This window comes from Carcharhinus amblyrhynchos, chromosome 15 (assembly GCF_965287045.1).
Source record: "Carcharhinus amblyrhynchos chromosome 15, sCarAmb.v2.hapA, whole genome shotgun sequence".
NCBI classification, from domain to species: Eukaryota; Metazoa; Chordata; class Chondrichthyes; order Carcharhiniformes; family Carcharhinidae; genus Carcharhinus; species Carcharhinus amblyrhynchos.
This window is the reverse complement of record NC_137338.1, coordinates 28,185,818-28,208,182: the sequence shown is the minus strand read 5'-3', so window position 1 is coordinate 28,208,182 and position 22,365 is coordinate 28,185,818. Positions and strand designations below refer to the sequence as shown.

The 22,365-nt window shown below is 40.1% G+C and overlaps 2 protein-coding genes across 6 annotated transcripts in view; one reads left to right on the top strand and one right to left on the bottom strand.

Moving 5' to 3' along the window:
* The window catches only part of cryzl1 (crystallin, zeta (quinone reductase)-like 1), a 59,000-nt gene extending 49,228 nt beyond the window's left edge, over nt 1–9,772 (bottom strand). For both annotated transcript variants that reach the window (XM_080203674.1, XM_080203675.1), the window contains exons 1-2: nt 9,557–9,772; nt 982–1,053 (exon numbers count right to left, since the gene is read on the bottom strand). In XM_080203674.1, coding sequence (XP_080059800.1) covers nt 982–1,047 — 66 coding nt within the window. In that variant the 5' untranslated portion in view covers nt 1,048–1,053; nt 9,557–9,772. The remainder of the gene's footprint in view (nt 1–981; nt 1,054–9,556) is intronic.
* Nucleotides 9,773–10,142: 370 nt separating this feature from the next.
* Nucleotides 10,143–22,365, top strand: part of itsn1 (intersectin 1 (SH3 domain protein)) — a 198,043-nt gene continuing 185,820 nt past the window's right edge. For 3 of the 4 annotated variants that reach the window (XM_080203673.1, XM_080203672.1, XM_080203671.1), the window contains exon 1: nt 10,143–10,352. The gene's annotated coding sequence lies outside the window, so the exon portion shown is untranslated. Of the gene's footprint in view, nt 10,353–11,380; nt 11,465–22,365 lie in introns of all 4 variants that reach the window. The other variant, XM_080203670.1, reaches the window with a different exon arrangement.

Genomic DNA, 22,365 nt, shown 5'->3' with positions numbered 1-22,365 from the left:
TAATGCTACACAATTCTTCTAATCACAAGATGTGAATGTGTAATCTTAATTTAAAGCACAAGCATTCTCCAATTATTCAGCTTCTTCTCATCAGCCCAGTGACAGCTAATCACATTTTGCACTCAAGCAATATGCTAGTCACTTCACTTCTCACAATCTATACTCCGAAAACTGTGCTTTCCCCACTCTGGCCTCCTGTGCATCACTCTAAAAGTCACCACGATCAGTAGTGCCCTTAGCCACCTGGCCTTAAGCCCTCAAACGTTCTTCCTAAATCTTTCTCCTGTTCCTTTACAATGTTCCTTAAAACCTACCAAGAGTTTAGTCACCCACTTTAATACTTCCTTTGTTGGCTCAGTGTCAATGTTGAATATGCTATCACACACCTCAAGGGTGCTTGTTATGTTAAAAAAAGTACCAGTCTCTCAACCTTTTTATCAAATGAATTGATGGGAGCTCTAACTCATGTATGCTTAGTCCATCGGGTCTCAACAGGTATGTCCTGATGTCAGTAAATCACTGATTATTGTTTGATGGACTCACAATAACCAGAAATCTGACAGCTTTAAGATGCAACGTTTTATGCTTGTGTCAAGACAAACCTATACTTGTTGCAAAATCTTTAAATTGTATAATTTATAGATAAATAAATCAAAACATATTTTGTGAAATCCATTGTAATTATATCAATCTTTGTCCTTTATGTACAGTTGTACATCAAAATATGCAGATAGCAGCTGTTTGTACTGACGTCCAGTATCCTGGAATCATCTCAAAACAGGATATCACTGGGCGTGACTGACAGTACTTAATCTCTCAAGCTTTGATCCCATATTCCTCACACCTTAGAATGAAATGACAGGCTTACAAGACTGAATGGCCAACTTCTACCCATGATCACAGCAAGACAACAATTCTTCATGTATCTAGGTGCTTTCATAGCTTAATTTTGGAGAATGATCTATGACTAATGATACTAACCTTGTCTTGGAACACAAACTTTATATCTTCATTAGCTTCAGCCAACTGGCAATACAGTCCCTTCATCTTGAGCTTGAAAAACAAAACTAAATATTAAACTTGCTGTGATAATGTCTAATTTCATGATTCATATGTTTTGGAATAAATCCTTCAAACTGGAAAACACTGGAAGCACCTGGTTTGGGATGTTGGTAAAGAACGTTGAAGAAATTGTAATTCTAGGAACGGCCTGAGTTTTATTTAACAAGATCAGAGTTGAAAATGGGGGAAAACACTGAACAATGGCGAGCTCCTTCTTAATGGAGATCGGATGTCTACAGTTGCCTTTGTACTTGGTTTAAATTATTCAAGCAGTTTCCTAGATCAAAGGGATGTTTTAGATGGTGAAGTAAATTAGTTTAACTCTTTGGGATATCCCAGGGGTGCCATGTTGGGTAGGGGATAAGGTATGCTTTTGTTCTGGGTTTTTCTGTAGGATTTCTCACAGAAACAGGTAGTGCCAGTTGGAACCTGTGTGCAGCTTTGAGAAGCATAGCAAGAGAGAGAAATTTGCCAGGGGTTTCAGAGCAGAACTAAAAGGCCTATCAGAAATCAAAGGTGTTGTCTGATTTTGGAGATTTCTGAGTAAGAAAGCAGTGAGCTGAGGTGGTTAAAGGATAGAGTGAAGGGTCACCTACTCAGATGCTGGAAGCATCCTAAGAAATTTATACCACAAAGAACAGAAGGAACCCTATGCAAATTCACTGAATTCCTGAAAGCTGTGGTTTGTTCCCAGGATAAGTGAAGGAGCGCTTGCAAATCCTGGAACATACAGAAGAACACAGGTGGAAATAAAAGGCAACATCCCATTCAGATTTCCAGACTCAAAGGACAAGTGTTTATGAAATTGCATTAGATTTGTTGTACTTGCTTGACTTAATATTGCACAATAAAGGTTTTTGATTAAAATCTTGAGGGGCAAATTTGAATTTTGTTTTAGAAGTTATTGGTCTCCCTCAAGGTCATAAACAACATTTTTCTTGCAAACAGAACATGCTGTTCCTCATTTTTATTGAATTGTTGAAAATCATGCTCTTGTGGCAGTTTTGGGATATAGTCTACTACTGTCAACTTAAATTTGAATTACATAGTCATTCAATTTCTAAGTACTGAATTCACAGAATGCTATTAACATTGCTTAAATCAAAATACTAGATATTTAAATTTTAAAAAGTTTATTTATTACAAATAGGTTAACATCAACACTGCAATGAAGTTACACAGTGAAAATTCTCTAGTCACCATACTCCGGTCCCTGTTCAGATACCCAGAGGGGGAATGGCCAATGCACCTAACCAGCACACCTTTGGACTGCAGGAAGGAACCCTGAGAACCTGGAGGAAACCCACGCAGACACAAGGAGAACATGCAAACTTCACTCAGACAGTGACCCGAAACTGGAATTGAATCAGGATTCCTGGCACTCTGAGGCAGCAGTGTCAACCACATTTAAAAAGATTTAGCACGAAAACAATCAACTTATCAAAAGTAGACTATACACATTGGAGGTTGGAGACAATTGCATGCAAAATATTAAAACATGGTTTTGTAACCTGATGAGAGTCATGGGGACCCTATTCACATGAATCTTTCAGTATAAGGCTATACTGAAAGATTCTACAGTAAACTGGTTAGTTTGCTTGTTATTTATCCAGCTTGACAGAGTCCAACTAATACCAATTCAGTCTGGCACTCAGCCAATAATCTCACCTGCCTCTATTTTGGAGCAGCTTTTTTATATAAGGATTGCAAGTAGACTAAGATTTAACAGCCTTTGCATAGTGTGTTCTCTAGCCTCCTGTTAACAAGCCAGTAACATATTATTGGTTCGTGGGCCTCAACTGGGATATGGGCCTGAATTTTTAACTCACAGGGCAAGCACAATTGGTAGGAAGAAGATGGGAAATCCTTTCCTGCCTTCCATCAGGCAGGTCGGTGAGTTTACACTGGCGGGCCAATTAACTGGCGGCCAGCAACTGGCAAGATAAGATGCACTGTGAGAGGTGCCTGGAACATCTCAAACTATCTATATTGGAACAACTAACTGTAATACTCCTTATTCACCACACTTCAAATGTATTTGGGCCTTTTGTTTTACTGTAGACTGAGAATAGTGCAAAAATGTGAACGCTTGGCCAATTGGCTCATTCATCAAGTGTAAAAGCACGCTGGCCACTAGAAATCCTGATTAATTGGGGTTTTAATAGGAATATCAATTGTTAGTGTACACACTTCCAACTCCCACATATTCCTGCCAACTGTGATACAGCAAGTTAACCCTATTATGTTGGGATGCCCATCCATTATCTCACACGATTTCATGCTTGTTCAACTCGGCCAGGCATTTGATCATGTTTACTATAGTCATGATTTGTATAATAGATGTGTTTGCTGCTTAAGAGTTGGAAGAATGACCGCAAATGTAAAACAAAATTGATTATATTCCTTCTAGTATCCATCCTCCAAAAGAGAAAGGTGCAATCTATGTAGGGTATGACTTTGGATTCACTCTCTCTTTCCATTCCACATACAACTCAAGATATTGTCACATTTGATCAGAGCAGAGCCCAAGACCACCATCATACTCACTTTTAGAAAAGGTCCTGATCATGACTAGGAAATGCTCAAGACGACAAGAAATGGAATTAGTCATGGAGCCCACTAAGCCTGCTCGACAATTCAATACGATCATGGCTGATCTTGGATTTCTCCCCATATCCCTTGATTCTGAGCGACAAAACATCCATCTATCCTAACTTTAAACAGTCTCTCACTATCTACCTGATCAGGCCCTTTCAGAATTTTAAAGGTTTCAATGAGATCAGCTCACATTCTTCGAAACAGATGTGAATGTGCAGTTTGGTCAACCTTCCATCACAGGAGAGCCTCTCACCCCAGGGATCAATTTAATGAACCTTCACTGTACTGCCTCCATTACATTCTTTTCATTACTGTTGTGCTGTAGAGTGACATGATAATGCTGGAAGCCAACAGGACCAGCCAGCGAAGCCTATGGTAAAACTACCTACAACTCGCACTGTACTCTCATACATTCCTCAGATTATGCATCAGGGACTGATATCACCAGTGAAACTGCACCAATATAAATGGTCACATATAGGCATGAAGGACATGAAATAACATTTTTAAAATTGTTGAGGAGGCGCAAATATTGTTGAGCTTTAGATCAAGCATAAAAAAAAGGTTAATATAGTGCAGTACTGGGGATGAAAAACGATTTACAAAAACATAATTTCATCCAGTAAGCTGGAGATTTCTAGCACAATAACAACAACGTCCATATTGATTTCAATGTTTACAGGAGTAATGGCAGGGGCACAGCTGGATCTGGTCTGAAAATGCATTTATTTATTTTTAAAAATTACTTCAGATAGTAACCCTCAGATTTTTATTATGTTTTGATTTCTCCAGGAAAGCTTCCAGTTCTATTTTATAGGTTTAAAACAACTGGTCCCTGCTGGATGCATAATTTTCAGGAATCCATTGTAATTTCAACATTATGTTACCACTTTGGAAACTTTTTAAGTTACTTACATAGTATATAAGGATTCATTCATTCCAGCACACACAGGCAAGAAATGCCTACCAACATAATAAAAATAATAAAAATAATAAAAATAATAAAAATAATAAAAATAATAAAAATAATAAAAATAATACTGGATATGTAAATGGAAACAATAAACAAAAAGAATACACAATATTCTAGAAAAGTACAGGTGAGTCAGCTTTGGGCACCAAATCCTTCCCCAGAACTGAAAACCAAATGTTAATCAAGCCATTTTTACTTTACAGAAGGAGCTTTATCATCTTCCAATTTTCAGCTTTCTTTTCTAGCAATCATTTGTTAGGGCAGTGTCAACCTCATTCTTTGTGGATGGACTCTACAGCACAAAATGCTGGTAACGCAGCAGGAATCACAGTGGAATTAGCTACCTCATTAAGTAAGTTATACTGGTATGGAATAAAAAAATTACAATGCTGCAGCAACAGGTGGGTGTTTTGCAATCAGAATTCAAAGAAGAATCATACACTACAGGCAAGCAAAATACAACTAATGCTGGAAATCTGGAAAAATAGAAGATGCTAGAAATACTCAAGCTCGTCAGGCAGCAGCCAACTCAGTGAAGAGGCAAACAGAGTCAACATGTCAGGTCAATGCCAAAAGGTAATCAACCTGAAGCGTTAACATTGTTTCACTGTTAGCCATAGATGGCCCCGTTGGTAGCACCCTCGCCAAGACTGGGGGTTCACACCCCACCCGAATACTTGAGGATAGAAATCAAGACTAATATTCCACTTCAGTATTGATGGAGTACTGCATTATTGGCAATGTCACTGTTTTGATGAGATGATTTGCAACGGCCTCTCAGGCCATTGCAAATGATGCCCTGTCTCTATTTCAAAGGGCAGCAGAGGAATTATCCCCAGTGTCTTTATCAATATTCATCCCCCAATCAACATCACAAAAAGGGATTATCAGATCATGATCACATTATTGTTTGTCTGAGATTACTATGGCTACCACATTTCTAACATCACCACAGTGGCTACACTGCAAGAGAACTTCATTGGCTGCCAAAGCACTCAAGATACCCCATGGTTTTGAAGGGTGCTACATAGATGCAAGTCTTTCTGCCAGTGCTACCTGGTCTGTTTAGCATTTCATGCATTTTCTATTCTTAAGTATTCTACAGAATTACTGCACAATTCTTGAATATTATATGGGGAGGCAGCTAAAAATAATTATTTCCATGTCCTTTGTCACTATTTATTATTCTGAAAAAATATATATTTGGATGCAGCATAACAGCCAACAATATTAGCTGCACTGGATGCACAGCAAGACTGCTGCTACTCATGGTATTTTGTTGCGTAAAGTGAGAATTTATAGACACTGGCGAGAACAAGGCAGTGTCTGGATATGATTCTTTACTCACAGTTGAATAATTAGCTACAGTCATGTTGAGATATATTATGAAAAATAACCACTTGAATGGAGGTACAGATGTGCTAGTTCAAGGTATTATGGCTGACTATAAGTCACCATTTTAACTAAAGCAAATGTATGGTTAAGGTGAACAGGACGCAGCTTTGTCTCACATTTTAAAGGCTGGGGTATAATATTCTGAAATCTTATGTGATGATGATACTTAAAATGGTTATCACCTAATGTCAATTTACAGTGGAGCCTAAACTCCAGTACAGATTTTTTCTGGTTAGCTGCCAAGATAAAGAACAGAGCTAGTACATTTGCAGTCCAGTCACAGGATTGGGCACAGATTAATCTCAATTACAGACCACTTTGTCAATATACATTTACAATAACAATAGTTTTTTTTTAATTGAGCACAACAGCAATTTAAAGGGCAAATAGGACTTTCAGTCCACAAATGGAATCATTAGATTCAAAATAGCAAGCATAAATTTAAGAACATATGAAAAGCAACAGGAATAGGCCATATGCACCCCCCCACCCCTTTGCATCTGCTTTGCCATTCAATCAGATCATAGCTGATTTGATCTTGGCTTCAATTCCACTTTCCTGCAAGGTTCCCAATGCTCCTGATTTAAAATCGGAAGAAATATATTGCAGAATGCAGTTTTCACGTCAGAGAACTGATTTTAGCTAGGACAGCAATTGGGATGTGTGTGAATACCAGCTGAAAATAGAATTAGACTAATAATCCTATTAAAAAAACAATAACTTTAAAACAGTACCAACATTTATCCCTCAGCCAATATCTACTCATTATCTCATCTTTGTTTGTGGTTTCTCTCCTCATGAAGCCCCCTTGTTGTCCAAGGGTTGTTCATCATGGTTTATGCCAATATATTATTATGAGGCAAGGTGGGAAGGCAGGTTCCAAGAATTGGTACTGATTGAGCCCATACTGTCGGTATTATTCTGCACCACACCCTCATTATCTAGCCAACTCAGCAAACTGGTCCCTCATGGAACTTTACAGTTTACCAATTGACTGCCAAAGTTTCTAAATACAACAGTGACAATACTTCCGAGATAAAGTGCTTTGGGATATTCTGAGATTGTAAAAAGCACTGAACAAAAACTTTTTCTTATTTCTGTTCTGCCAACTCCATCGATTTTATATCAACAAGTCCATCTAGCTCACAAAAGTTATGCAAGTTCCAATTTTCATTTGGTGGCCTGTTGTGTCATAGACCATTGATCCCAGAATCATAAAATGCAGAAGGTGGCCATTCGACCCATAGAGTTGGTACCAGTCGAAATCCCACCCAGGCTCCATCGGTGGTGTTTGATAAGGTCCCCCATGCAAGACTTCTTGAGAAGGTGAGAGGGCATAGGATCCAAGGGGCTTTGGCCTTGTGGATCCAGAACTGGCTTGCCTGCAGAAGGCAGAGAGTGGTTGTGGATGGGTCTTTTTCTGCATGGAGGTCAGTCACCAGTGGAGTGCCCCAGGGATCTATTCCAGGACCCTTGCTGTTTGTCATTTTCATAAATGACCTAGATGAGGAAGTGGAGGGATGGGTTAGTAAGTTCGCCGATGACACGAAAGTCGGTGGTGTTGTGGATGGTCTGGAAGGATGTCAGAAGTTGCAGCAGGACATAAATAGGATGCAAGACTGGCGGAGAAGTGGCAGATGGACTTCAACGTGGATTAATGTGTAGTGGTCCATTTTGGCAGGACCAATGGGATGAACGAGTACACTATCAAGGGCAGGAGTCTTAGCAGTGTTGAAGAGCGGAAGGATCTTGGGGTCCGGGTCCACAGGACTCTTAAATCGGCCTCGCAGGTGGAGGATGTGGTCAAGAAGGCGTATGGTGTACTGGCCTTCATTAATCGAGGGATTGAGTTTAGGAGTCGGGAGGTAATGCTGCAACTTTTTAAGTCCCTTGTCAGGCCCCACTTGGAGTACTGTGCGCAGTTCTGGTCGCCTCACTATAGGAAGGACGTAGAAGCTATTGAAAGGGTACAGAGGAGATTTACAAGGATGTTGCCTGGATTGGGAGGCATGCCTTATGAAGATAGGTTGAGGGAGCTGGGACTCTTCTCCCTGGAGAGACGAAGGTTGAGAGGCGATCTGATAGAGGTTTATAAAATGTTCAGAGGAATAGATAGGGTGGATTCTCAGAGGCTATTTCCCCGGGTTGAAATGGTTGCTACGAGAGGACGCAGATTTAAGGTGCGGGGAAGCAAGTACAGAAGTGATGTTAGGGGTAAGTTTTTGACTCAGAGGGTGGTGAGTGAATGGAATCGGCTGCCGTCAGTGGTGGTGGAGGCGAACTCGCTGGGGTCTTTTAAAAGACTTCTGGATGAGTATATGGGATTTAATGGGATTGGGGGTTATAGATAGGTTTATGGATCGGTAGGTATTGATGTGATTGGCGCAACTTGTGGGCCGAAGGGCCTGTTTGTGCTGTAGTGTTCTATGTTCTAACCCTATGGATTGACCCTACCTAGTCCCCCTGACACTAAGGGACAATACAGCATGGCCAATCCACCTAACATATACGTTTTTCCAACTGTGGAAGGAAACTGGAGCACCCACAGGCACAAGTAAAATGTGCAAACTCCTCATAGGCAGCAATCCAAGGCCAGAATCGAACCCAGGTCGCTGGCGCTGAGAGGCAGCAGCGCTAACCACCGTGTCCCTGGTACTTAAATCCTATAACCAACAAAATAATTTTCCTGAATCCAAATTCTCCGTCAGCGTGAAGGCCTTCAAGGCCTAAGTCAAAATTCATGCTCATTTGGGTCTTCAGAAAGTTACATGAGTAAAGAATCTTTCATCCTAACTGAGACCTCTAAATTCATACATCAGCCTCATACACCTCCTCTCCACATCCTCCAATAATTCTATGTCTTCTTTAATATGGTAATGAAAAGTGAACACAAAACTCAGTATAGACTTGCCAGGCTAAACATAACATCAACCTCTTGTAAATCATACTTTAAAAAAAATTCATTCATGGGACATGGGCATCACTGGCCGGCCAGCATTTATTGCCCTTTTCTAGTTGTCCTTGTTCAAAGTCAACCACGTTGCTGTGGGTTTGGAGTCACGTATAGGCCAGACCAGGTAAGGGTAGCAGATTTCCTTTCCTAAAGGACATTAGCATACCATTAGGGGTACACCTTCGAACACTTTATTTGCTTTCATCAACACTTGTACAAAGTGAACAATTAAACTTGGCAGTTCTAAAAGTAAAGTATTCCCTAGTTTTTAGATGTTGGAATGGTGATATTCTATCCAGAAAGCTTGAAGTGTAGACTTACTAACGAATTTTACATTCTGGTGTATTGTACACCGCACTTAGCTTGAAACTGAAGGTCAGGGGGAAGAAACATGAGAAATATATGGTGCAAAAGTGGGAATATCAATTATTCCTTCATTGGCAATCGCATGCTGACATAAAATGTCATAGAAAACGTTACTTTGCGGCAATTAGTAAACACTTGGAACAAATAAGTGAGCAGAATACTTTGTACATGGAAAAAAGAGAGTAGGAATAGGGAAACAGCATACTTACTACCGTGGGTAACTCTCTACTTCATCCAATTTCCTTAATCTCTAAAGTAACTGTTTTAAATCTAGAACGTAAATTATTCAATCTGATAGGAACGATACGCTACCACAACACAGAGGGGATGGGAGTGGTGATGAGAAGTGAAGTTAAATGCCCCCCTTAATTTAAAGCCTAACGCAGCCTGAGCGTCGCCATGGTCACTGAGTCAACCCAACTTGGTGGCAATGTCGGGAAGCGAAGCACCGCCCCTCCACTCACTTTCGATTCGCTCATTGCTGCAGAGCGACGGGACAATCCGCACATTCTATGATCGGTGCTGCTGTCAATCACTCTGAGTGGGTGGGGGCTTCCGGCGTGCTGAACTCTCAGCAGGTTGGGTTGCGCGGCGAGTTTCCAGAAGGCGGGGGGCATGGGGGTGGGTTACAGCCAAACTTAGTGGCAGATGGGGGCCGTCTTTGATTGGTCATCTTCCAGCCGAGGTGGACGGCACCGTGCATTCTGATAGGTTAGACCGCTTGTCAATCAGCGAGTTGGTGGATGGAGGGGGCGGGGATCGGGTTTCCGTTGTCGGGTTTGGTTGTCTGGGCGCGTTGGCTAACGTACAGAGAGGGAGAGGGTGTGTTAGCTTCAGACACTAGGCAACGGGCAGAGAGAGGGGGGTGGCCCCTTGCCTTTCCTTGCACTCGCTCGCCGGCGGATCGACAAGACAGCTCGGCTGATAGGGGTAGACGGAGGGGGAGGCCCTGAACCGTGGGCTGAGTGAGCGACTCTTCCCTCCGCTAGCCCTCCCCGAGATGAGGTAAGCGGCTTGGCTTCCCAGCCCCTGCAATGGCTCTGCCTGCAGCCAGGGGATTAACTGTCTCCTGTTATTCGAGGCACTGTTTGCTGCAAGCTTGTCTCCCTTCTCCTCCTCCACCACCCCCCCCCCCCCCCCCCCCCGTCTACTATGGTAACTCATTTTGGTGCTCAGCCTTTTAAACTATTTGCTATCAAGCAGCACAGTTCCCTTGGATTTCTGCTGTACATTAAAAGTAAAGTCAGGGGAGGTGAGGGGACTTTATGAGGTTATTTGTTGCATGTTATTGTGGCGGTGATTCCTGCTCCTGATTGCCTGGTGATTCTTGGACCATGGGGGTGTTGCAGGGATAAAACGTGGTGGGATGAAGGTTTATTTGCTTTCCTTCCCCTTCTTTTTCCCAGCTCCTCTGTTGCAGGGTGGATTGGGCCCGGGGGAGGGGGTTGGCGGAGAGAATATTAAGTGTAATCTGATACAAGTGTTTTTTTGGACCATTGCAAGGAAGCGGCAAGTCCTCTTTTCTTTCTCTCAGATTGCTGTTACTTAATATGAAGAGCGAATTGTACATGTTAATTATTTCTAGACGTTTTCATTTTGTGAAAATGCCAAGAGTACTACACGCAACCCCAGATGATCTAGTCACGTCCCTGTTTCCAGTTTTCTTTTTAGAAATCAAACGTATTGAGCAACATTTAAGCAGAACTGTGAAGATTCCGAGCTTGCTGTTTCGTTTGTGTTAATTGCAAAAGAGTAAACGAATGCTGCAAGAATAGCATTAAAAATGTGTTGGTTTCTGAAGTGGTGGTGCGTTTGGCGCCCGGTTCTAATACTTCAAAAATACAGTCTAAAACAGACCGATCCTGGGAGTTAATTAAACATAATCGGCGTGTAGCAACTCCTACCATTTTTTGAGCAGTGACATTTCAAACTGATTGTCATTTGGGAAAGGTTATTTAGAGGTGTTATTTGTATTCAGCGAAATCTGAAATTTAGCATCGTGTTGAACAAATAATTATGGATTTTTTTTCCAGCAAAATGAGTATCCACCTTGAGGTTAAGTTAGACTATAGAACTACGGTCATTAATCATGATGATGCAACTGACAGTGTAACCTGGTGAGATTTGCCAAATCTACTTTAAAATATGATTTATTCCATAGTGTGCTGGCTGTGTGCTAATGAACTGGGAAGCATGTGTAAAATGTATTTGGTAATGGCAATAATTTGCGTTAGCAGTCAGCATTGTGTTCAGAAGCAGAAAATGCTGGAAAATCTCAGCAGGTCTGACAGTATCTGTGGAGAGAGAGAACACAGCTAATGTTTTGAGTCTGGATGACTGTTCTCAATATTGTGATCAGATTATTTGTATGGTAACTGCATATATATTTAGAGTTAATTGTTATTGACCCTTTCACTGTAATTTGGAAAATAAGTTTTGATTTTGTAAAAGCATTCTTATGGAAATTAAACTTTGACAGATGGGTTTCAGATTCGAGTTGTTGATTACATGTTGTCAGAATCTTGAGGAAAATGTATGTAGAGAATGCTAGTCAAAATTCTGAATTAACATTCTAAATGTACCAGAAATTTTACAAGGTTCAATATGAACCTTGTGTGATTTTGAAATATAAAGATCTTTCATTTCTTAACATTCACACAATATTTACAACATCAAAGTCTTTATCAACTAAGTGCAATTTGAAATTGCATTGCCAATAGTGAAAAGGTTTGTGAAATGACAGGTTTGTCATTCTTTTTGGAATAGCCATGCATCACAAAGATTGAAAACCTATTTTTCTGTCTTTATGAATGCAACTGGAAGCAGGATGGAAATAAGGTGCCGTATGTTTTATTTTCCCTTATTTCCTACTTTTGCCTCTTGGAACCTACTTATGTCACATGGCTTTGAGAATCTGTTAATGTAGAAGTAAACTGCAAGACTTGAGGGAGCATAGGGTGCTGTCACATTTCTTTAGTTTGGAGTGTCTGGATCGCATTTCTCATCTTTTCATGAGAACATAACTAGAGTTATGTAACATAGAGAACATAATCAGAGTTTCCAATTATATTAATGAAATCTTGGCAGAAAATATGGTTTTAAAGCGTAGAATGGGTTTACAGTTGTTTGCTATACCTATCTTTTTGCAATTTGTCAGATGGTTTACCCTCAATCGTTTCTAATGATTGAAGCTAATTTTTTGGCAATATATTTTAATTGAGTAAACCGACTTGAATTTGTGAATAGGAATACTGCACTAAGAGACTTCTCAATTCTCATAACCTTGCATTGTGGAGACTTTGGCATTCCTTTTAAAGGTACATGTGACAATGAGTAAACCATTTAATTATGGTTGCTGCTGTGCAAAGAAGTAATGTCAGAAATGGTTGAATGGATTTACAGTATATAAAAGTATTGGGAAGGGTGCAGAAAAAATTTGCAAGGGTGATAGCAGAAATGTTTGGAAATTCAGAAGAAGGAAAGGATTGACAGATTGGGTCTTTTTCATTAGACAAAAGAAAGCTGAGGGGTGACTAAACAGAGGTATTGAGAATTATGACAGGTTTTGATTGAGTGGAAGAAGAAAAAATGTTTATAAGGCCATCAATATAAGATAGTCACCAAGAAATTTAATAGGGAATTTGGAAGAAATTTCTTTCTCCAAGAGTGGTAAGGATGTGGACTCATGACCACAGGGAATGATTGAAGCAAATAAAATTCATATAATGGCAAGCAAGACAAACTTTGAAGGAGAAGGGTTGTGATAGTAGATGTAAATGAGGAAAGATGGGAAGAGGTTTAAATGGAGCATAAAAGCAGCGTGGACTCATTGGGCTAAATGGCCTGTTTCTGTGCCTTTCTATTCTTCTTAATCCCATGTATTCCAATAAATACACTATCATTTGTTCTTGTACAGCCTTGAGCGCCTTAGTTGAGATCCTGTAGGAATTATACAAAGTAGGATTTGTATCTAACAGTAGCACAGTGTCTATTGGATAAGTTTGAAGTATTAAATTTCTGATCATGTAGCTGACGCTTTGGATGAAAAATCCAAATAACATAAAATTCTATCTATTGCATTTTTCCTCTGCTAGGATTGGGACACTTCACCAAAATTTGGCTTCTTATGCCAGTCTGTAGAACTGTCTGGTTGGCTGTGTGGGGTTGGGATTGGGGAAGGGGTTATGGCAGATTTTTTTCCACTTCACGCAAAAGTATTACATGTAATCAGTCCTATGGCTACATCCTGAAACAGGTACAGAAATAATAAGATTTACTGGTGCAGGTATTGATTCTGATCACAATTTGAATGTGATCAAAGATTTTATTTTGAATAAAGCATGGTACGTATAGGAGAAAGTAGAATTTGGAGGAGTTGAAAGACAAGCTGGGTTGAGGTTCCGACTGAGTGACTAATTACAAAATAATTAAAGAATGCGTAAATGGTTGGTGTTAGCTAAAGGAAGTATTTGAAAAGTGTCAGACAAATCCTGAATCTGGTAAAGGGTTAAAAAATAACAGGTGACAAAGCTGGTAAAAAGTGAAGGAAAGGGAGGAAACAAACATCCCAGAAATTAAAAAAAACGAGCACTGGAGAGAGAAATTTACCTCCCACAACTTTGAAGAGTTGAATTGGGGAGACAACTGAATTGTTGTAGGAGGTTGAGGAGGATTGATGTAAACACTGGAAATGAGTTAAAGCAAAAATTGAGCTGGTTAGCTATTGAGTAACCCAATAGAACTACATGAGAATGCATGTGTCTGGGGAGGGGGGGCGGTGTGGGGTGTTGATCTTGAAATAGAAAAGGGAAGAAGAGATGGAAGTTGATTGTTTGAGCCATGAAGCTCTTCATGGAATGAAGTGTGAAATGATGATTGCTCTCCATTGAGCCAAAGAATGGAAAGATAGTCAGCATTCATGACATTTTTGCAGAACCAATTAAATTCATGGAGAAAATGCAGCAATTAGCAACATCTGAAAATCTAACAGATTTGCTTGCAAGTTAAAAGAAATTTTTGCTTAATAGTCATATGTTTAACAATTATATCATTTGGCAAGAGGTGGCACAATGGCAGCACTGTACGCAATATAAAAGATGCATTGCAGTAACTTGAACTTCCACCAACAGCAGCTTCCAAACCTGTGCTCTCAACACCTAAAAAGACAAGGGTAGCAGGTACATGGCAACACCACATCCTGCAAATTCCATTCCAAACCCTACACCATCCACACTTGGACTTCCTTTGCTATTTATTGGGTTGAACTCTTTTCCTAACAGCACAATGAAGCTATGTCACGTGGATTGCAGTGGGTAGACTCTTTACAACAACTCCAGTCACATGCTTCTGCTTTGATCTTCTGACCAGCACTGAACTGTCTAATTCATTAGGTGAGCAGACTCTTTGAGACTATGGGGTTATCTTTTAAGAGAACATAAGATTGTCTAGCCTGCGCTAAAGAGAAACATGGAAACTACTGCCTAGCTTGTCATCTAGCAAATACTTTCGCAAAGATCTCACAATCTGTGCACTTCTTTCAGCAGTACTTGTTGATGCTGTATTAGAGTATATTTAACTTGATTTTTACTGAAGCATTTCAAACTCTCTTGATGTAGACTGTGAACCATTTCTGACTCACACCACAGGCAACCTATGAATTGCAAACCAACTTCCCAAAATCTCAATAATTTTAATACCATTGAATTGTAGAATCCTTAGTGCAGAAACAGACTATCTGGCCCATCGAATCTATACTAACTCTCCGAAAGGGCATCCCTTCCTTCTGCCCTATCCTTGTAACCCTCTGAATTTACCATGGCTAATCCACCTATTGACACATCATTAGATGATAGGGGCAATTTAGCATGGCCAGTCCATTTAACCACACCTTTGGACTGTGGGAGAAAACCCATGCAGACATGGCGAGAATGTGTAAACTCCACACAACAGTCACCCAAGACTGGAATAGAACCCGGCACTGTGAGGCAGCTGTGCTCAGCACTGTGCTTGTACTGTTGGACGTAGACTCAGCATTCATCCACTTGCTGGAGTTATTTTTGCCTTCCACTTCTAATAACTCAGCATTCACTCCCAGTTTCTTCGTGTTTGACCACGGAAGGAAAGGGACTTTGATAGGATTGTTTCTCATTCTGAGGCATACTTCATAACTTTTCTTCATCTTAATTGTCCCTGTTCTTTCTAATCCAGTTCTTCCTGCTTCCAGCTCTGTATGAGCCACTGGCCTAGCCTTGCAAAATATCAGCTGTATATTGTCCTTTATCTTGACTTTGGCCTTGTGATGCCTAATTTTATCATTTTGTCTGCCTTTCTCAAAGATCATTTTGTACTGTCGATGTCAGACATACTATATCTGCTCAGCTAAACAGGATTTTCTTAAACCAGTTCCTTTCCATTGTTGAGACATTGTTCCTTCTGCCTATTACTCTTAGCAAGTAATAGGATGCATCATTGTTTTCTACTCAACATAAGAAATAGGAGCAGGAGTAGGCCAACTAGCCCTTCGAGCCTGCCCCGCCATTCAATAAAATCATGGCTGATCTGTCGTGGCTCAGTTCCACATTCCCGCCCTCTCCCCATAACCCTTAATCCCCTCTCTCATCAAAAACCCATCAACCCGCGTCTTAAAAATATTTAGCGAGGCAGCCTCCACCACTTCAACGGGCAGAGAATTCCAGAGATTCACCACCCTTTGACTGAAGAAGTTCCTCCTCAACTCTGTTCTAAACCGCCCCCCCATTTATCTTGAGGCTATGCCCCCTAGTGCTACTATCCTTTCTGAGCGGGAAGAGTCTCTCCACCTCTATCCTATCCATCCCATTCATCATCTTATATGTCTCAATGAGATCTCCCCTCTATTCAGCCTCTCCTCAGCTCAACCCCCTCAACTCCGGTATCAGCCTAGTAAACCTCCTCTGCACTCCCTCCAAGGCTAAAATATCCTTGCGTAAGTACGGCGCCCAAAACTGCACACAGTACTCCAGCTGCGGCCTCACCAACGCCCTATACAGCTGCAGCAAGACCTCCCTACTTTTATATTCGATCCCCCTCGCGATGAAGGCCAGCATCCCATTCGCCTTCCTGACCACCTGCAAGCTGGGTTTTTGCAACTCATGCACAAGGACCCCAAGGTCCCTCTGCACCGTCGCCTGCTGCAGTTTTTCTCCACGTAAGTAATAATCATCAACTTCACCAATAGTGGAATATTGTTATTGGAATGACTAGTCAGTTTTACTTCAGGGAATTTAACTCGGAGACTTGCACTTTCCTTCTGAGGTAAGAGACACATCTGCAGCTGTCTTAATGGTGCAAGAAAGTTGTGAATAATTTCTGTTGTGGGTACTGGAATTCTGTCTTCGACCCAGTCTCATCTTTCACATGCTGCTTTTCTTCCACTCTTGACTGCAACTCTTGATCTTCCTGCTCTATAACATCATCTTCTGTTTCCACATATCGTACATGCAGCCTTGGATCTCCACACTGCTGAACTAGCTTGAGATCTACCACAACCTTGATCTGGAGCATTACCGTTTCCTCTGCTTCTGCATGCTGTCTAGCTCTGACTGGCTTTCCCTCAAGTGCCGCACTTTGGAAATGGGGATATTTAAATATTTGGTTACTATTATAACAATGGAAGCATCTAAATTCCTGCCTCCGAAATTGTGAATTTGGTTTCTATAACCTGGATCTTAGTAAAATCCGATGGACCTCCCCACCCCTTTCCTCAGGAGTTTGGCCTCAAATTTATTGTCTTCTGGGTCTTCTACAAAAATATCTCTAAGATTAATTTCTAAGTTTGTGCCATATCCATAGTGATGAGTGAGTTTTTTAGTTCCAGAATGTAATCTTCAGCAGCCTTCTCTGTTGAGGTGATGCAAATAGTTATTTCAGTAATCACTGCCAGTTGCAAATCCACATTAATATTTTCTGTGCAATATACAACAGAAAGCAACAAGGCTGACACAAAATTGATTTCATTTGAGAAATCAAGGACTGAAGAACATACAACTTGGCAATAATTTCCTCTCACGGAATGGAACACTCAGTGCTGTCTCATTCTCAGTTGGTGCCATGAGTCCAGAATCTCATTAATTTCAGGCTGGTCAATAGTCTGTTGTAAGGGAAGTTAGAATTCCCCCACTGTCCCCAAATATGAATTCAGTAACATTTGTAACTAGATATTGTGCTGACTCACTGTGTACCTGAATAAAGTGATCTTGTTTATTTAATATTGTCACAAGTAGGCTTTCATTAACACTGCAATGAAGTTACTGTGAAAATTTCCTCATTGCAAAACTCAGCTGCCTATTCGGGTACACTGAGGGAGAATTTAGCATGACCAGTGCACCTAACTGGCTCAAATGGTTCAAACATCCTCAAAATCAAAAATAGGATTTCTAAAAATTTGTATGTTCTTCAGTCCTTGATTTCTCAAATGAAATCAATTTTGTGTCAGCCTTGTTGCTTTCTGTTGTATATTGCACAGAAAACATTAATGTGGATTTGCAACTGGCAGTGATTACTGAAATAACTATTTGCATCACCTCAACAGAGAAGGCACTATAACCACATGCTTAGAGCATTCAGTATAGTACAGCTGTCATCAAAATAATCACATCTCTGTAAAACCTAAATGCCAGTAGCTTGGTTTCATACTATCATTTTAGTACCATATGCCTGAACAATTATGCTCAGATTGCTTACAAGAATACTACAAACTAATGGGGACAAATCTCAGGGAAGTGGAGAAGAGAGACAATAGGGATAATGAGTGCGCTGTACAAGAAGAGCATAGGGCATGATCATGCTCATTTGCTTTTGTGGGTTTTTGAAAAAAGATCTTTTCTGATGAATTGGATCAAATTAATGGAGATAGGAAAGAACATTGGAATGGATTGGAATTAAAAGAGAGGCAGTAGTTTAGTAGAAATGTCATCAGCATTCCAGAGGCCCAGGCTGATTTCCTGGGACTATAGGTTCAAATCCCGCCGTAGCAGCTGGTGGAATTTAAAGTCAATTAATAAAATCTGTAGGAAAAAAACTCGCCTACATGTGACACCAGATCCTCAGCAGTGTGGTTGACTTAACTTAACTGCCCCTGAAATGGCCTAGCAAGCCATTCTGTTCAAGGGGCAATTGGGGATGGGCAAAAAATGCTGGCCTTGCTAACAATGGCCACATCCCATGAAAGAATGAAAGAAAAACGTAGTACAAATTGCACGTCATGAGCTAAGACATAGTCTGATCCAGGTGTGGTCGGAGGAGGAATATAGTGAGGATGCTGCATGTTAACATGTATGCAGAAGTAATGGAAAGGGAAGAGCTAACTAAGTGGAATAACCTCAGCTGAAAGAAGCTGTCAGTTGTGTTGACCGTTTTGTGTTCGTAAGCATGTTTAATTGACTGCAGTTTTAGTAAATAGCATCGATGCTCCAGAATGGTTATTAGTGTAGGCATAACAGAAGTTATGAAGACTTCTATAAATGCATGTGACTACGTGAGCATTTTGATCAACGTGAAACTGTTGGATCATCTGACACAATTCAGGGAATCAAAAGTATAATGCCCTAAGTTGGCAGATGCACCAACGAAGTGAGAATTAAGAGTGCAAAGGGAAAGTCTAAATACTGATTAAAGACAAGATTAATGAAGTTTATTATGGAGTGTCATGCTGAAAATGGACCGTGAGGAACAGTACAAGCTTAATATGATTTGGTTTGAGAAAAGGCAGATGAATTAGACTGAGCAGCCACTGAGATGGGATGTTGAAAGTATTAGGGAGACTATGAAAGAGAAAAGGGAGAATACTTCCAGTCCACGTGATCTAACCTTAATTGTAAATCTATAACATAATACCTTATCAAAGGACCCTTAAATCCAAATCTATTAGATTTAGCAGATTACCCTTATCTGCTGCTTCAGAAATTCAATAAGATGGTCAAGCATGACCTTCCTTTTGAAACCTATGCTGACTACGCTTGATTATATTTTCGATTAGGAACAGGAGTAGGTTAATTCACTCCTCTAGCTTGCTTCTGCTACCATTCAGTAAGATTATGGCTGCTCTGTTTCCTATGTCCAGAGACATGCTTTTGCCCCATATTCTTTACTATAAGTGGATAAGCTATTAACTTCAGATTTAAAATTTACAGTTGATCTCTCAATGATCAATTTTGTGCAAGACAGTTTCAAACTTTTACCATACTTCCTATGTATTCGTTAATCTCACTTCTGAAAGATCTTGTTTTGATTTTTATAGTTGTGTCCTCTGAAGCTTTGATCCCCCAGCCAGTGAAAACAATTCATTTCTATTTACCCTTTCTGTTCCCCCTAATATCTTAAATTACGATCAGATCACTTCTTAATTATCTAAATTCCAGGAAAAGGAACCCTAGTTTGTGCAGCCTCCTAATTTCAGGTATGGTTTTGGCAAACTGATGCCGCACTCCCTGAGGACAGTATATTACATCAAAGAATTCAGAAAGTTTCAATGCTAGTGTGGTTTCTAAATGTTTTTCAATTACTTGTTTGAGTAAGGATTCCATTTATCTTGCCTACCAAAGGCATTGTGTTTATTGCTCTCAAGTTCTCTGGACTTGTTCTATCTCAATTTTTAAATATAAGAACCATATTAGCTGTATCTTGTTCTCTGTTCCCTTTTTGTTTTCAATTTTCAATTGTCCCTCTGTCATTTCTTCAACTTGGATTATGCACAGATGGAATTCATGTGGACAAGGGATCTTATCTTTTCTAATTTGATTAGCTATCTTCCTACTTTGTGGCTTTCCTAATTTATTCTGTATCAAATATTTCATTATTAAATTCTGGGACAATTTAGTTTTGTAACTTCTCAATGTCTTAGTTGCTTTTTTAAACTTTTCTGATCTTTATATTTTCTCTTTTTGGCATCCTCTCTTTTGTAGTGTAGGTATTTGTAATGTGTTTTTATTTTCCATTTTGCCCTTTTTAAAAAATTCTTGCGTGATTATTATCTACTTGCTTTTTAATGGGATGTTATGCTCCTGGATTCACTGTAGTTTTAATTCATTTTTTATTTGAATGTGTTTCAAATTTATTTTCCTGAGCTCCATTTTCACCATTTTAAAATAACCTTTCCCGCCCCAATTTATTACTTTGATTGTTTTCTTTCATATGTACTTCTCAATTTTTACCCATATCTCTTACATTGTGATTGCCATTACCTAAATGATCCCTGACACTTGCTTCTCAATACATTTACAGCCATTGTCACAAATTTAATTATGTAAGCTCTGCATTCCACCTGCAGATATCAGAAAGAAGCTGCAGTGTGGAGTTGGAACGGGCAAATAACTTGCAATATTTCTGATTTAATCACGTTTTAAGGAAAGAGAAGTTGTAAAAAAAACAGTTCTTTTGATTTCTAATCAAGTTGCTGATTAGGAAATGTAGGTTTTCCTCATTATATTCCTTTGCACAGTTCAGGTATAGCACAGAGCAAATGTAGTGCAAAGCTGGTTCTGCTTTCTGTCAACAGTGTGCTTTCCTCCCAACCTCAAGACCATTCCCTGGTGTAGTGGTATTTATTTTTCCACATTACAACATGTATTTCTCCAGTGTTTTAATTTGAGGTTAAATGTCTCCAAGCACAATAGGTTAAAGAAGAAACAGTACATGCCAGGCATGAGGGAAGACCATGAGGATTTGCAGGTGGAGGGTGACAATGCCATAGTGGAAGAAGTTTAAGGAGACCTTATAAAGCCATCAGGTAGTAAAGTAGAGAGAACTAAATAGAGATCCAGGAGGCAGGATGTGTAGTGGTTGAATGAGCAGCCAGGAATTGTATTGCGGAGGAGTTTTTATGTTCTAATTTTTCTGAATTAATTTGTTTCTGGATTAAAGAGTTTTTTTTTGATTCTTCATTCACCCCATGTGGAATTTCATAGAATCCCTCCAGTAGAGAAGGCAGCCATTTGGCCCATCGAACCTGCACTGATAATAATCCCAACCAGGCCCAACTCTTCCCCCCGCCGCAGATATTTATCCTGCTAGTCCCCCCGACTCAAGGGCCAATTTAGCATGGCCGATCAACCCAGCCTCCACACCTTTCCACTGTGGGAGGAAACTGGAGCACCCAGAGGAAACCCACACAGGCATACAGAGAATGTGCAAACTCCACACAGTCACCTGACGTTGGAATTGAACCTGGGCCCCTGGTGTTGTGAAGCAGCAGTGCTAACCACAATGCCATTGTGCTGCCTTTGTATCCTTTTTCAGTGTTAGAATACATTTCTTATTGTGAGTGTAGTTTGACATTCTTGGTTTTTTTTTAAAGCAATTTTTAACAAGATTGCCTGAACAATAAAATTGATGAGTTGGTTGTTACTCCATGCTGTTGATTAGTCCCTCTGAGCTCATTCAGTTCTGTTCATTCAAAATCATGGAATGATTTAATCCAACACTGCACTTTGGTAGAGGTAACCACTTAGACCTGCTTCCCTGCTTCCCTCCAACTACCCATCTCCAACACCACCCCACCTCAACATCCACCCATTGCTCTAAATATTACCCTTTTGTGGGTAACTATTAAATCTGCTTCCACCACCCTTTCAGACATTTTCCAGATTGTAACTTTTTTAAAAAAATTCTTCATGAAATGTGGGTATTACTGGCAAAGGTAGCATTTACTACCTTTCTTGATTGCCCTTGAAGGTTGTGGTGAGCTGCTGTAGTGTGCATACATACATGGTGTAGGTATAAACAGTGCTATTTCTAGGGTTCTAACCCAGGAACAGTGAAAGAATGGCAATACAGTTCCAACAGATTTATTTGATAGTAAACTCACAAGCTTTTGGGGTTTGCCCCTTCGTCAGGTGAATGGAGAGTTTTGGCCTCAGACAGAGCATATAACAGTACACGCTATCTGAGGCCAGAATTCTCCATTCACCTGATAAAGGGGCAAACCCTGAAAGTTTGTGAGTTTACTATCAAATAAATTGGTTGGACTTTAACCTGGTGTTGT